The sequence below is a fragment of the Borostomias antarcticus genome, assembly GCF_949987555.1.
Source record: "Borostomias antarcticus genome assembly, chromosome: 8".
Classification (NCBI taxonomy): Eukaryota; Metazoa; Chordata; class Actinopteri; order Stomiiformes; family Stomiidae; genus Borostomias; species Borostomias antarcticus.
Genome location: NC_140241.1, coordinates 12,461,379 through 12,475,107, shown reverse-complemented (window position 1 = coordinate 12,475,107; position 13,729 = coordinate 12,461,379). Strand labels below are relative to the sequence as shown.

General features: G+C 42.1%; 1 protein-coding gene across 2 annotated transcripts; it reads right to left on the bottom strand.

Moving 5' to 3' along the window:
- Positions 1-11,254: 11,254 nt before the first annotated feature.
- Positions 11,255-13,119, bottom strand: afp4 (antifreeze protein type IV). 2 transcript variants are annotated; one of them, XM_084441769.1, is made up of 4 exons: positions 13,005-13,119; positions 12,570-12,641; positions 12,214-12,364; positions 11,255-11,655 (listed from the first exon to the last, which is right to left on the bottom strand). In XM_084441769.1, the coding sequence occupies exons 2-4, from the start codon at positions 12,616-12,618 to the stop codon at positions 11,382-11,384; spliced, it is 474 nt and encodes a 157-aa protein (XP_084297895.1). In that variant the 5' UTR covers positions 12,619-12,641; positions 13,005-13,119; the 3' UTR covers positions 11,255-11,381. The 2 variants fall into 2 exon arrangements, with proteins under 2 accessions (XP_084297895.1, XP_084297896.1); XM_084441770.1 differs by having other exon boundaries at positions 12,214-12,358.
- Between the last annotated feature and the right edge of the window lie 610 nt (positions 13,120-13,729).

Sequence of the window (13,729 nt, the reverse complement as noted above, 5' to 3'; positions counted from 1 at the left end):
ATATATATATATATACATATCATTTTCTAAATGTTAAATGGATGTCCTTGCGACACCAAATTTACACGTCACATCTTTGACCCATGTAATAATATTATCAATTATGTTTTTTCATTAGTCACAGTTAGCTAGAGCAGTGGATACTTGAGGAAGTAACTACTTAATCCCATAGAGTGCAGTCATTGTGGACATGGACATCGAATGAGAGTATTTCATTAATGCAGAATTCAACAGAACACTCCAGATTTTAAAGAGGGATGACAAATAAGCTACCCAAAAATAAAATAAAAAGAATAAAAAATCACTTCATGTTCCATTACTGTTTTCTGTCCATCAAAGACCTTTCCTTTTGTAAACCACTTGCAAAGTGCACCTGCCAGATATAGCCACACAAAAGAGCAATCTTTTGCAGTAGAAGCTCCATTGTCACCCCCAAGTGGACTACTGCTTTTTTAAAGACCGCTCTCTAATTTGCTTCCATTTTGTAGCTGAATCTACAACATATGTATGAAGCTTCCATTCTACCCTCATCTCTTTCCACTTGTATTGAAATAATTGGGGAGTTATTAACATACAATGTTTGCCCAATTCACCGAAAAGAAATAATGTTTTTCAGTGGGAATCAGCTGATCCCTGCCCAGGAAAGGACCACAACTACATACAGTACAGCCCTAAACTGTGTACAGAATATGTACAGAACATCTATAGATACATGCTAGGGTGATACAGAACATCTATAGATGGGTGAATATGTACAGAACATCTATAGATACATGCTAGGGTTAATATGTACATTTAGTTACATGTTAGGGTGAATTATTCTCGAAAGAACTGCAAGAACTGAACTGACCAGAAAGGAAGCTGTTTAGTCACGTACCTGTTCTATTCAGGTTCAGAAAATGACTGCCACGTGGATGGAGGGATAGAGATGGATGGAGGGATAGAGAGATGCATGGAGGGATAGAGAGATGCATGGAGGGATAGAGAGATGGATGGAGGGATAGAGAGATGTATGGAGGGATAGAGAGATGGATGGAGGGAAAGAGATGGATGGAGGGATAGAGAGATGGATGGAGGGATAGAGAGATGGATGGAGGGATAGATAGATGGATGGATGGAGAGATAGAGAGATGGATGGAGGGATAGAGAGATGGAAGGAGGGATAGAGAGATGGATGGAGGGATAGAGAGATGTATGGAGGGATAGAGAGATGGATGGAGGGATAGAGAGATGGATGGAGGGAAAGAGATGGATGGAGGGATAGAGAGATGGATGGAGGGGTAGAGAGATGTATGGAGGGATAGAGAGATGGATGGAGGGGTAGAGAGATGTATGGAGGGATAGAGATATGGATGGAGGGGTAGAGAGATGTATGGAGGGATAGAGAGATGGATGGAGGGATAGAGAGATGTATGAAGGGATAGAGAGATGGATGGAGGGAAAGAGATGGATGGAGGGATAGAGAGATGGATGGAGGGGTAGAGAAATGGATGGAGGGATAGAGAGATGGATGGAGGGGTAGAGAGATGTATGGAGGGATAGAGAGATGGATGGAGGGGTAGAGAGATGTTTGGAGGGATAGAGAGATGGATGGAGGGATGGTGGAAGAATATCATAACATGGAGAAGCGAGACAGTCAGACTTGCTCATTGATCGCCATTTCATTGATTTAAGTGACCGCTCAACAGATTATTGATCGCAAAAATGAAATAAAATCCTTAATTATCTTGATGTATCTACAGTGTTTTCACATTGGATTTCTATATCAAATATGTATTTGTAACCTCTGTCTGTTTTGCTCATGACCTCAGCCTATCCCATCCATGACCCCATCCAGAATCACTTTTATTAACCATGGTAGTTTTTACACATACTAGGAATGTGCTTTGGTCAATAGAGCACTGATGGAGACAACATTAGACAGGGTGCGATGTAAAGCCGGGACAGTGCAAAGAAGACAGTCAGACAGGCAGACAAGTGCAAATGAGCAGTACAAAATACAAAATGGAGTACAATGTGTGTATATACAGTGTGTGTACAGAGTGTTAATGTGTGTGCAATGTTTGTATATATCAGTGTGTGTGCTGTTGTGATATGTGTAGTGCGAGCCTATGTCCAGTACGGTGACCGGTCATGTGCAAGTGCAACATGGTGATGTTCCAACTGGTACGTTGAGGCGCAGAGTATCATTTATTCTGGTCCGTCTGTGTTCTGAGCCTGCTTTCCTTTCAGTCACTTAACGGCCTTTGGTTTCCAAGGAGGCCATTGTATTTCCTCCATTGCCTAGCAACCATCACCAAGGCTGGTGCTCCATTGTCAGGGGGCTGTGCTCCTGTGCCACCCGCTGGCTGTTTTTACTTTCCCAAATCGTCCTGTAATTTGACAAAGTGGTATTTCAGCTTTCTCATTAGAGAAATGGGAGTTCTGTGAGGGCTTGGCGGGTATGTTCATTTATCAATTTGTTTTTGAACAAATGTGTTTTTCTTACACTGAATTTGGATGGGATTTTTTTTAATACGAAAGTAAAACAACTGAAAAAGTGTTAGTGTAGTGTTGATTTAAATGATAATAGTGGAATAGAAACAAACAGGCATTTGTGTGGACACAGATCGAGCTTAGACTACTGTCAGACCAAGAGGAGAGTCTGGGGTGGTAATGGACTGATAACTAGCCCTTAGTATTTACTAACACACAATTATTGCAAGACAATAATAATAATAATAATAATTATTATTATTATTATTATTATTAAATTAATACTTAGATATTACAAAAAAATTCTATAGCACCAGTCAAATAAATGCAGCTCAAAGTGCTTTACAACATATTTGTATGTGGAGTGCTTCACATAAAAATAGACATAAAATGAAGAAAAAGCAGGAAAATAAGAGGGAAGATAAAACACAATAAAAGAAGATAAAGATAAGAAATCAGGTAAAATACAACCGTTAAAAAAAGATGCTTGGCCTGCTGTCTTTCAAGTATGAAGTGTGAACTGCTGGTGTGTGTGTGTGTGTGTGTGTGTGTGTGTGTGTGTGTGTGTGTGTGTGTGTGTGAGAGAGAGAGAGAGGGAGAGAGAGAGAGAGTACGAGAGTGAGTGAGAATAGAGAGAATATGATTAAACAATATTTAATCATATATGATTAAACGTATAATATAATCAAAGGATATGATCCATGATTCATAAAGCATTTGGAGAAGAAGCCATAGTTTTTATGAAAACTAAAAATGATGTAATGTGTTGAAAAGTGCACATCCTAGTGCAGGGAGAGGGGACTTTTATATTGAAGGGATCCCAGGCGATATTTTCAGTGACGTCATCTTTACACAATTTCCTTGAATAGCACCTGTGTGCATGGGGGCCGTCTGTCTGTCAGTTCTGAGTAAAAAAAACATAGTCTAACCCATGCCAGCAAAAACATATCCATCAGCATTCTCCACTGACCACTGAGGCAGACTGTGTCCCTGCTCCCTAGAGACAGATGCTGTCTTTCTGACAGAGGCCATGTGCAGCTCTAGGTCCTGGACTGGCCCCTCTTCTCTTCCACATCTTGGGGTTTTGCATCAAAGGTGTTTTCTTCTTGTCATCTCTTTTGTGTCTTTTGGTAACATTTTGAAGCGCTGTTCAGGTTTTCATTAAAGGCCAGGGTTTCTTTTCATCAAAGACATACAGACGCCTTTTTTCATGCGCACTTCAATGCCTTTCTGGACCCCAGGTGTCTACATTCTGAAATGGTGAGTACCTACAATTAGTAAACCCTTTTACTATTAACTCATTAGTAAACCCTTTTACTATTAACTCATTAGTAAACCCTATTACTATAAACTCAGTAAACCCTATTATTATTAACTCATTAGTAAACCCTTTTACTATTAACTCATTAGTAAACCCTACTACTATGAACTCATTAGTAAACCATATTACTATTAACTCATTAGTTAACCCTATTACTATGAACTCATTAGTAAACCCTATTACTATGAACTCATTAGTAAACCCTATTACTATTAACTCATTAGTAAACCATATTACTATGAACTCATTAGTAAACCCTAGTATTATTAACTCATTAGTAAGCCATCATCATATATTAGCCTGTTTGAACAGGTATTGTACATGTCTATAGGTAGTTTATGATCTTGAAAAGTAAGAATGTGAAAGATAACATGTTCTGAAGGTGGTTATACATTACATGTGTAAATACTGTAACATGCTTAATGTTTTCATCCCTCACGTAAGCATATCCTCATTTTCAGGTGCACTGAATTCTGTTCTACTTAAAGCAAATCTGCTTTTTCAGAAGACAAATCCACACAAATGCTTATCAGTGACATTAACACACACACACACACCTACACACGCACGCACACACGCGCGCACACACACACACACACACACACACACACACACACACACACACACACACACACACACACACACACACACACACACACACACACACACACACACAGGGTTTCACCCGGAGACTGTACGTGGTAAGTTGGGTTGGGGTTCGGGGGAAGACATCATGTTACTTCACTTCTCATTTCTCATCTTCTTATTCATTCAGCAATTCAGCCTTTATTTCCAGGTATCCAAGCATTGATATGGCGTTGATTGGAACTCAGATTTTATAAACGAAGGGAACTGTTAAAAATATGTTCATCTTAAAACATTCAAGGAACTACTGTAACAAAATACATGTAGGGTTTTCTGGTATATCTGCTATAAAAGCGTTTCTGTTATATGTACTGACTATGGAGAGCATGTTCTGTTATATATAGGCATATTATATACGGTAAACAAATATCAAATATCTAGCTCAGTACAGAGTACAGTCTCAGAAACGTCCACATATCCTCTCAGGGAACCAATTATAAAGCAACAGTTTTGAAATCGAGGTAGCTATGAATTCCCAGACAGAGACGAATGTAGCTGAGGTTTTCATCAAAATTAGATGTCAGTCATCAAACATGACGATTCTACACGTTTAATGTGGAACGTCAAAACATTTGATGTGTTTAAGCCAGTCTGAAAGATCAGGCAATGAGAGAGATGGCTATCAGTCCTATCAGTCCTAAGATGCAAAAAAAAATACTCTTATGACATTTCTCAAAAGGACACCACCAATGTTGGCAGCACTATGATGAGTGTCCCTTCCTCCACAGTCAGTCAGTTACCAACCAAACTGATGAGGTGGTACAGAACAGCACAAATCCACAGCTCCTCTAAAATCAAATCAACTTCCTCCATGGTGTCTGTCTCACACATAGAAGAGTGGACCCCCTGTGGAGTGAGTTCTTCTCTGGGTGCTCTCTCTGCCCGCACATCTCCACACATCCCACAAACACGACCTGTGCCGACCTTCGGGGTACACAGTGTTCACAGATACGTCTCCTTATCTGGCCGGACACCCAGCCGGTTCACTCACCTCATCATACCGCCTCAGCTCTCCCTGGCTGCTCCTCCCTGGCTGGTCCTCCCTGGCTGGTCCTCCCTGACTGCTCCTCCCTGGCTGCTCCTCCCTGGCTGCTCCTCCCTGGCTGCTCCTCCCTGACTGCTCCTCCCTGGCTGCTCCTCCCTGACTGCTCCTCCCTGACTGCTCCTCCCTGGCTGCTCCTCCCTGGCTGCTCCTCCCTGGCTGCTCCTCCCTGGCTGCCCCCCAGGGGCTAATAGGCTAACGCTAACACACCTTCACTGTCAGTCTGGAGTCATACTGCCTGGAGCCGTGTTGACAGTCCTATGGGAACCCATGTTATCTCAACGAAAACACATGCAACCATAGATTATGTCGTGTAATGTAATGTTACTGTACTGTATATTAAACAGGCAGGTGACTATGTTAGGGTCATTAGCTAATGTTATGATCATCTTCATTACAGCGCAAAGCACTGGGGCCAAGTGAGATGTATTCAGACAACTACAGGCTGTCTAGATTCATGATTGAGACAGTACTGAAATGGTTATTATCTGGTACTTCATACTGTACATAAAATAATAATTTTGAAGTAGCAGGGCATTCTTGATAAAAGCAAATCAGAATCAAAAGAAAAACTCCTAATCAAAAGAAAAACTCATATGAACACTGATACAATCCTGTCAGAGAATTGCATTCATTGCAGCAATGTTGGAGAAAGGCTCTTGATGAGCTGCCAAGTCTTCTCTTAGAATGTTGGGTACAAGGAGAAGGTCACTCAGAAAGAACAGTCCGTCTTTCAGAACCCCTACTAGCCTTCACTCTAGAGGGTTGCTGGTTGTTGTTGTTGTGTGAAGAGATAAGTTTGTGGATGTTCTGTGAACCTCCTCATTCCTCTCAGCGGAGAGGCTCATCACACAGCTCAACGAGGACACCTTGAGTACAGCTGGTAGCCTAGCAACAGACAAGGTGGTAGGAAGCAGAGGATCACTGATTATGAGGAGCCATGGGAGTGGAAACCATGAAATATGAACTAAAATAAACATTTGGTGATAAAAAACGATAATAGTGAATAATAGGAAAATATGTAAACCCCAAACATGTTTGTGTAGGCTATCCTCTAGTCTATGTGAAATTCAGTTTGTATGATTTTATAGAAGAAATGTCGGCACAAGTCCATGGCAGTATGGAAGACTAGTGATTTTGTTGTTCTGTATACAAATTGACAATAAAGTCACTATCTTCCTCACTGCTTTAAGACAGATTTCACCAGATCACCATGACAGCAGCATGGGCCTACACTCCACGTATTTTACTATAGTATTTGTTTTACTTATCATATCATTCATTATCTTTTGTACTTCGATTTCCGTCTTAATTATCCTACAGTTGTTATTGTGTAATTTTGTCTAAATTGTATAATCTTCCCTACTTTTTTCTTTTCTTAGGAAAACATGTACTGCATTGTTTGAAATGTGCTATATAAATACAATTGTTGTTCCTATTAAAGGTATAATATGTAATATGTGGATTATTTCCCCCATCTAGTGTCTAAAGATAAGAACTGCAACAACACAATGTATTGGTTGCCAAAATGCCAGAGAATGCACTGTTTCAGTCATACTGTGATAAGATCTTCACTCCGAGAGGAACATAACGCTACACTAATCAGTAATCACAATCAAGTATTTCAGAGTGCCATGTAATAAGTTACGTTAGATGCTGTAGTGTGGAGATAACGATAGGTCTGGCTATGCAGATTCCAAGAAAGATAAAGATAGCTAGTTAGCTATCTTACCGGTCTAGTAGAAAAGTAGCCATGTCACCATGCGACTTTATCCCATGAAACTCCATAAACTCCGTCCAACGAGCAAAGGCTGGCCCGATATCTATCCCACTTTTGCTCCTTCTTCGGTCACTGAGCTTTTGAGATTCGTATCGCACGGTTCGCCGGGGCTCAGGCGGAAAGCAGGACGACGAAAGAGTGAGCGGAAGTGGACGGAAAAGCTGCCGTTTTATAGTCGCACACACACTAACCAACATCAATAATCTGCTAATTCATGGAAGTATAACGATAGCTGGCTACTGCTAATCTCACAGTGGTGAAGCTAGAATAGTACCTGGCAACCCAGCCCGCAGTAGGCTACCAACGCTGTAATACTATTGGCTGAATAATCATTTCAGACAAAATATCATTTTTTATGGAAAAGCTTTAATATTATTATTATTTTCACCAAAAGTAAAGAAAAAAGTCAACATTCAATAACTTGAATGAAACAAATTTCATGGGTGAAACAAATGTTGTGTCTTTTTGATGGCCAAGCCAGCACAGCTACTTTAAGAGAGAGCGGGGCTCTCTTCAGCGCAGTGTTTCTACTGGCTGGCTTGACTTGGGTGCTGTCAATATGTACGCTGGAGCAGCAGTGTGAAACTGCTATGTTAAAATTTGCCAAAATGTAAATTAATTAAAAATACAGCCCCGTCATCATCTGCCTGGGACCCCAGCCGATACCCACGCCAAATATGAATGACATGAAAATGCAGACAGATGGACTACAGACAGTTGGACATGTGTGCTAGGATGTTAGATTATATAATAAATCATATTATCATAAACACCACTTACACCATTGAAAAGCTAGCGATTCGGTGGTGCGTGTGGACGGTATTTATACTGAGGAGGGGAGATTTATACTGAGGAGGGGGTATTTATACTGAGGAGGTTTTTTTTATACTGAGGTGGGGGTATTTATACTGAGGAGGGGGTATTTATACTGAGGAGGGGGTATTTATACGGAGGAGGGGGGATTTATATTGAGGAGGGGGTATTTATACTGAGGAGGGGGGATTTATACTGAGGAGGGGGTATTTATATTGTGGAGGGGGTATTTATACTGAGGTGGGGGTATTTATACTGAGGAGGCGGTATTTATACTGAGGAGGGGGGATTTATACTGAGGAGGGGGATTTATACTGAGGAGGGGGTATTTATACTGAGGAGGGGGTATTTATATTGAGAAGGGGGTATTTATACTGAGGAAGGGGTATTTATACTGAGGAGTGAGTTTAACCAACTCAACTTAGGTGAGTTACACTCACCTCCCTAAACTCACTCCCCAAACCACAGCGCCCCCAGCTGGTTGAGCTGAGTCCAGCTGTGTGTCAGGCAACTGCACATAGTAACTCCTCCTCTCAAGGTCACAGACTTGATTTCTTGGCCCAGGACAGCTGTTAGACACACATGAGATGGTCAGCAAGGAAATGAGCGCTACATCTCACGTAGTTTACAACTCTTTTATAAAATGATGGTATAGTTTTGATAAACAAAAAAAGTAAATTTATACTACTAAATGAAAACGTCCTTATACTGTACAAATCAAATTAAACTTTATTTGTATGAATTTATTTATTCATACACAGAAACAGCACAATGCGCTTTACAGAGAGCAAAGAGGGATGGGCCAAAAAGGTGAGCTGTAAAAATTCCATGTTTCCTGACCTCTCTCAACAAGACAATCGAGCAAGCTCCTGTAAAATGTCTATTGGCATGGGCTCAATACTTCATGAGAGATACATGACTATCAGTAGAGTAGATAAATAGTTACAGAGATGTTGCCTACATGGTAGCTATCCATGTAGTCCATAATAGGATATTTAAGTGTATCACTCAGCAGCCAGGCACCTAAAGAATACAGAATAAACATGAAAGGGTGCTCAGAGAGCACAGGGCTCTGCCCATTAATGCATTTTGTTGGTGTAATTGATTTGAAATGGTTAAACTCACTCCTTAGTATAAATATAGCACACTTCCACCATGGAAGAGTAAGCTTTTTGGTGGTGTAACTGATAGTGTTATTTATTAGAGGTGGTCATGAATGAACACAACTGAACGTACTTGTGAACTGAACTCCTCTGGGGGGTAAAAAGGACGGGCACTAGCCCAGTATCCATGTCTCTGGGAGGGGTAGAGGGGCACTAGACCAGTGTCCTTGCCTCTGGGAGGGGTAGAGGGGCACTAGCCCAGTGTCCATGTCTCTGGGAGGGGTAGAGGGGCACTAGCCCAGTGTTCATGTCTCTGGGAGGGGTAGAGGGGCACTAGCCAGTGTCCATGTCTCTGGGAGGGGTAGAGGGGCACTAGACCAGTGTCCATGCCTCTGGGAGGGGTAGAGGGGCACTAGACCAGTGTCCATGCCTCTGGGAGGGGTAGAGGGGCACTAGACCAGTGTCCATGCCTCTGGGAGGGGTTCTAAGTTGGCTTATACTATATCCCTCCATTGAGTTTTGTGAAAATTGCTCTGGTAGTTTTTGTAATATCCTGAGTAAACCTAAGTTCAATCAGTAGGTTTAGGCCAAAGTAAAAAGTCGGCTACTGGCGACAACAATATGAAAGTTACCACAGAATACTGTGATGGAAGGGGTTTACCTGCCCCGCCCACAGACCTGGCTAGATTGATGGGGAGAGACTATTGGAGGCAGAGGGAACAGATAAAGGGGTTGGACGCTTTAGAGCGGGGTAGATAGTTTTGTGTGGGGGTAGACAGGCTGCCTGCTGTGCATTTACACATGGACACTAACTGACAGAGATAAGTGTTCCCCGTTTCCCTGAGCCTTGTGATGTTGTCCCTTACTCTAGCTATTTGAGCGCATTGCTGTACTGCTACCATTTTTAATTGTAGTTGTCTTATATTTTAGGATTGTGTAGATAATAGCCCAGGTAGGCCAGGATTGATAGTTTAGCCCTCGGCCAGGGTTACCGGCCAGTCCCTACCTTAAAAACCATTACATTTTGAATCGGATTCTATTCATAGGGTGGGTCCAATAGCTACCCAAACATGGACAGCCATTCACCTCTGCATTTTTTGGACTATGATTACTCAAAAACTACCTGACCGATTTTCATGAAACTCAGAGGAGGGGTGTGGCATGGGCCACCTTGGAACCCATTAAATCTTCGAGCAGATCCGAATCGCGGGGCAGGTCCACGAGCAGCCCAAACAAGGCCGACCATTCACTTCTATTCATTTTTTGGACTAAGGCTCAGGAGCAAAAAATTCTCCCCATTCATTGTCAATGGGAGGTATTGAGATGGCCATATCTGGACATGGGAAGGTCACAGAGAGCAGGGTTTTAACGGCCTAGCCAGCAGTACCACACATGTCCTGCTCACAAGCACACAGCCACCAAATGCATTCATGGGCGGAGGTCTGTGGTCGCCGAGCACCGTTTCTATTCACTCACCCATTTATTTATTGCCAAAATACAGATAGTAATGGAGTTTATAGTGGTAGGCTCTGTTTGCATATTTCATATAAATGCTCATAAATGTTCTTACATGCCATTTAATTTATTGTATCAATCCACAAAAGGCTGAAAGCTGTTGTAGGCAAATTCAGTTATTAGAGTCTCCGCATTGCAATGATTTAGACCCTTTCGACTCTCTTTGGTTTGACAGTATGTGTGTGATAAAGCCAGTCAGTCCATCAGATGAATATATCTACAATCTCTTTGTATCCATTCTGCCAGCTAAACTTGATCCATCTGAATATTAACAGCTGTGTGGTGGAGGGAACCAGGGGTCAGCCAGGAAGCAGGACTATTGATTTTTACTTCAATAAGCACGTTCCATCAAATTCCGTCCAGAAATCCATCTCATTTTTTCACGCCTTGACCTTTACCCAGCAATAAATCGCTGCACAACCACGGTGGAATAATGCAGATGTCTCTGCCACGTGTTTCCACTTTAGGCCACAGAAAAACAATCACACAGAAATATCACCTTTTAACCCCTTTATTGAGGGAACTCAAGTATTGAGATGACTCAGTCAGAGGGAATGACAGAGGTGAAACAGCAGAAGAGACTGGGTGGCTCTTTCTTTCCAGGGTCTGAGCAGAACCAAACATCAACCTGAGCACAGTGGTGTTCAGTTCAGTCACACTACAGCTGGACTGTATCACTACATAACTTTACTGAGCAGGAAGCAAAGCCTTGGTCTGATCCAGCATCATCTTGTAGATCTCCTCCACCTTGGTCTGGAAGTTCTCAACGAGGGGCTGGACCTGGGCCTGCACGTTGTCCAGCAGGGGCTGGACCTGGGCCTGCACGTTGTCGGCCAGGGGGCGGACCTGGGCCTCGATGTTGGCCATGTACGGAACCAGCTGCTCCTTGATCTTCTCAGCCTGCTCCTGGACCTGGTCGGCCAGAGGCTGGAGATGAGCTCTCTGGTCCTCCAGGAAAGTCCTTTTACAAGCAGAGGAGAGAGAGAGAGAGAGAGAGAGAGAGAGACGTGGGAGAGAGAGAGACGTGGGAGAGAGACATGGTCAGAACAGTCTCCCCGTATGGCGCAAGCGTGCGTTATAGCTATAGAACATGTACCCTGACACTGATGTGAACTGACATGTTGATAAACACATAAACACTGAATGAGATGAGTAGACCTGAATAAATGCTACTGCAACAGAAAACTAGTTTGAACAAACTGTCCTGCGTCTGGTTCTATGATTATTTTCTTTTTTGTGGGGTGATCTCCAACTCTACATCACATTACAGTCACTTAGCAGACGCTTTTATCCAAAGCGAGTTACAATGATTGCATTTAACATGGGTAGTCAGTGTACTATTACTCACCAGAACTCACAAGTGCACCTCCTTTCTAAACAAGTAATCTAGTGCTAGAGCGAAAGTGCATGAGCTAATAATAATAATAATAATAATAATAATAATAATAATAATAATAATAATAATAATAATGATAATAATGATAATAAGAAGAAGAAGATATTGCAGTTAGTGACTTACTGGGCCTTGCCGGTCAGTTCATGGTTCCTCAGCCTCTCAGCGACGTCCTGGGCGGTGGTGGTGATGGAGGCAGACAGATCCTGGATGTACTTGGAGATCCTCTCCACCTCAGATGAGATGTCCCGTTTCACCAGAGACACCGACTCTGTTCCTGTCAGACACAAAAAACACAGCTAAACCAGGTAAGTGTTTTAAAACTACACGTATGTTGTTGCTGTGCTGAAAGAGGTTATATATTAAATGATGAAGTGATGAGGATTTTTGGGGTTTGCTCTATACAACCCTTTTTCAGTTTGTATTTCGGTCAGAATGTGTAAAATGTCTGTTGTTAGGTCACACAAAAACAAGTCTCTTACCGTGGGCGATGGCCAACACAACAAGGACAGCAACAAGAGAGAACTTCATGGCTGCTGATGGATTGGGTTTACCTGGAAGAGGCAGAGGATCAGATAAACAATGCTGCTAGTTTCAAAGGTAGTTAATATCCACTATGATAAAAGGACAGGGTCCCCGAAAGGATACTCAACAATTACCCTAGATAACAAAACTACAGTTACCAACCATGAAACCATTATACTGCAACTCACAGTAAGGTACCACTGGCAACAGTGAGGTACGACTAGTTAAATTTCCTTTTACAAATTCCTAGTATGTGTCTAAACCTACCTGGCAAATAAAATCTGATTCTGCTTCTTATTAAAGCATCATCATCACCGTAGTTGAACACTTGGAATTAGTGACTGGCTAGTTGATTAAGGTTATAAAAGGCAGCCAAGCGGAATGAGACTTACCTTAACTCCAGGGTTCTTAGACCTAGCGGTACTTTCTGTCTGGGGGACAGGGCTTTTATAGTCCGTCAAAGAATGTGAACTGTGTTGGCTGAACCTTGATGTGCTTAGCTCTCTGTCACACGAATGAAACAAAGTCCGACTGTGTGTGTGTGTGTGTGGGGGGGGGGGGGGGGGGGGGTGTTCTCACACACAATGTTGATTGACCTGTTTAATCAATTGGTTCTTCCAATCTAACCCACCCAGTACAAAATGCTGTCTTTTTATCACTTATCATTCGTTTTTAATAAATTAAACACTCAGGAAAATGGAGGCATAATTTTCCATTTCTTGATACCTTAATTGAAATTCATCCCAACATACTTTTAGTCACATTAGAGATTTGAATCACAATGGAATAGCCACACCAATAGCTTGTTTTGACCGCACCTTTCTTGTACTGTACTGCATCTCATCTTTTAGGTTTAATTTTCTTCTCTTATAGGTTTGGAAATCTAATCATGGGATTGAAGTAAACAGGCTGCTCAGATCAGGATTGAGGAGTGGAATTTAGGAAATGTTGTTTTCTTAGCATCTGAGCCCCTGGTTCCCCCCTCCCTGGGCTCGCCTGGGGGAAGTCAGGTCAGGATAGAAGCCATATCAACGATTGCCTCACATACTTTCAGCAGTGGTGACAGTTGCAGTCATACACAGAACTCCCCTGAGATAAACCAATCACTTGATAAGTT

Bases quoted from the DNA above. Each gene is read 5' to 3' on its own strand.
- afp4 (XM_084441769.1), bottom strand. From the start codon at position 12,618: ATGAAGTTCTCTCTTGTTGCTGTCCTTGTTGTGTTGGCCATCGCCCAC. The intron at 12,365-12,569 runs GTAAGAGACTTG...TGTGTCTGACAG, and splicing joins TGTGTTGGCCATCGCCCACG to GAACAGAGTCGGTGTCTCTG. The intron at 11,656-12,213 runs GTAAGTCACTAA...TGCTTGTAAAAG, and splicing joins GAACTGACCGGCAAGGCCCA to GACTTTCCTGGAGGACCAGA.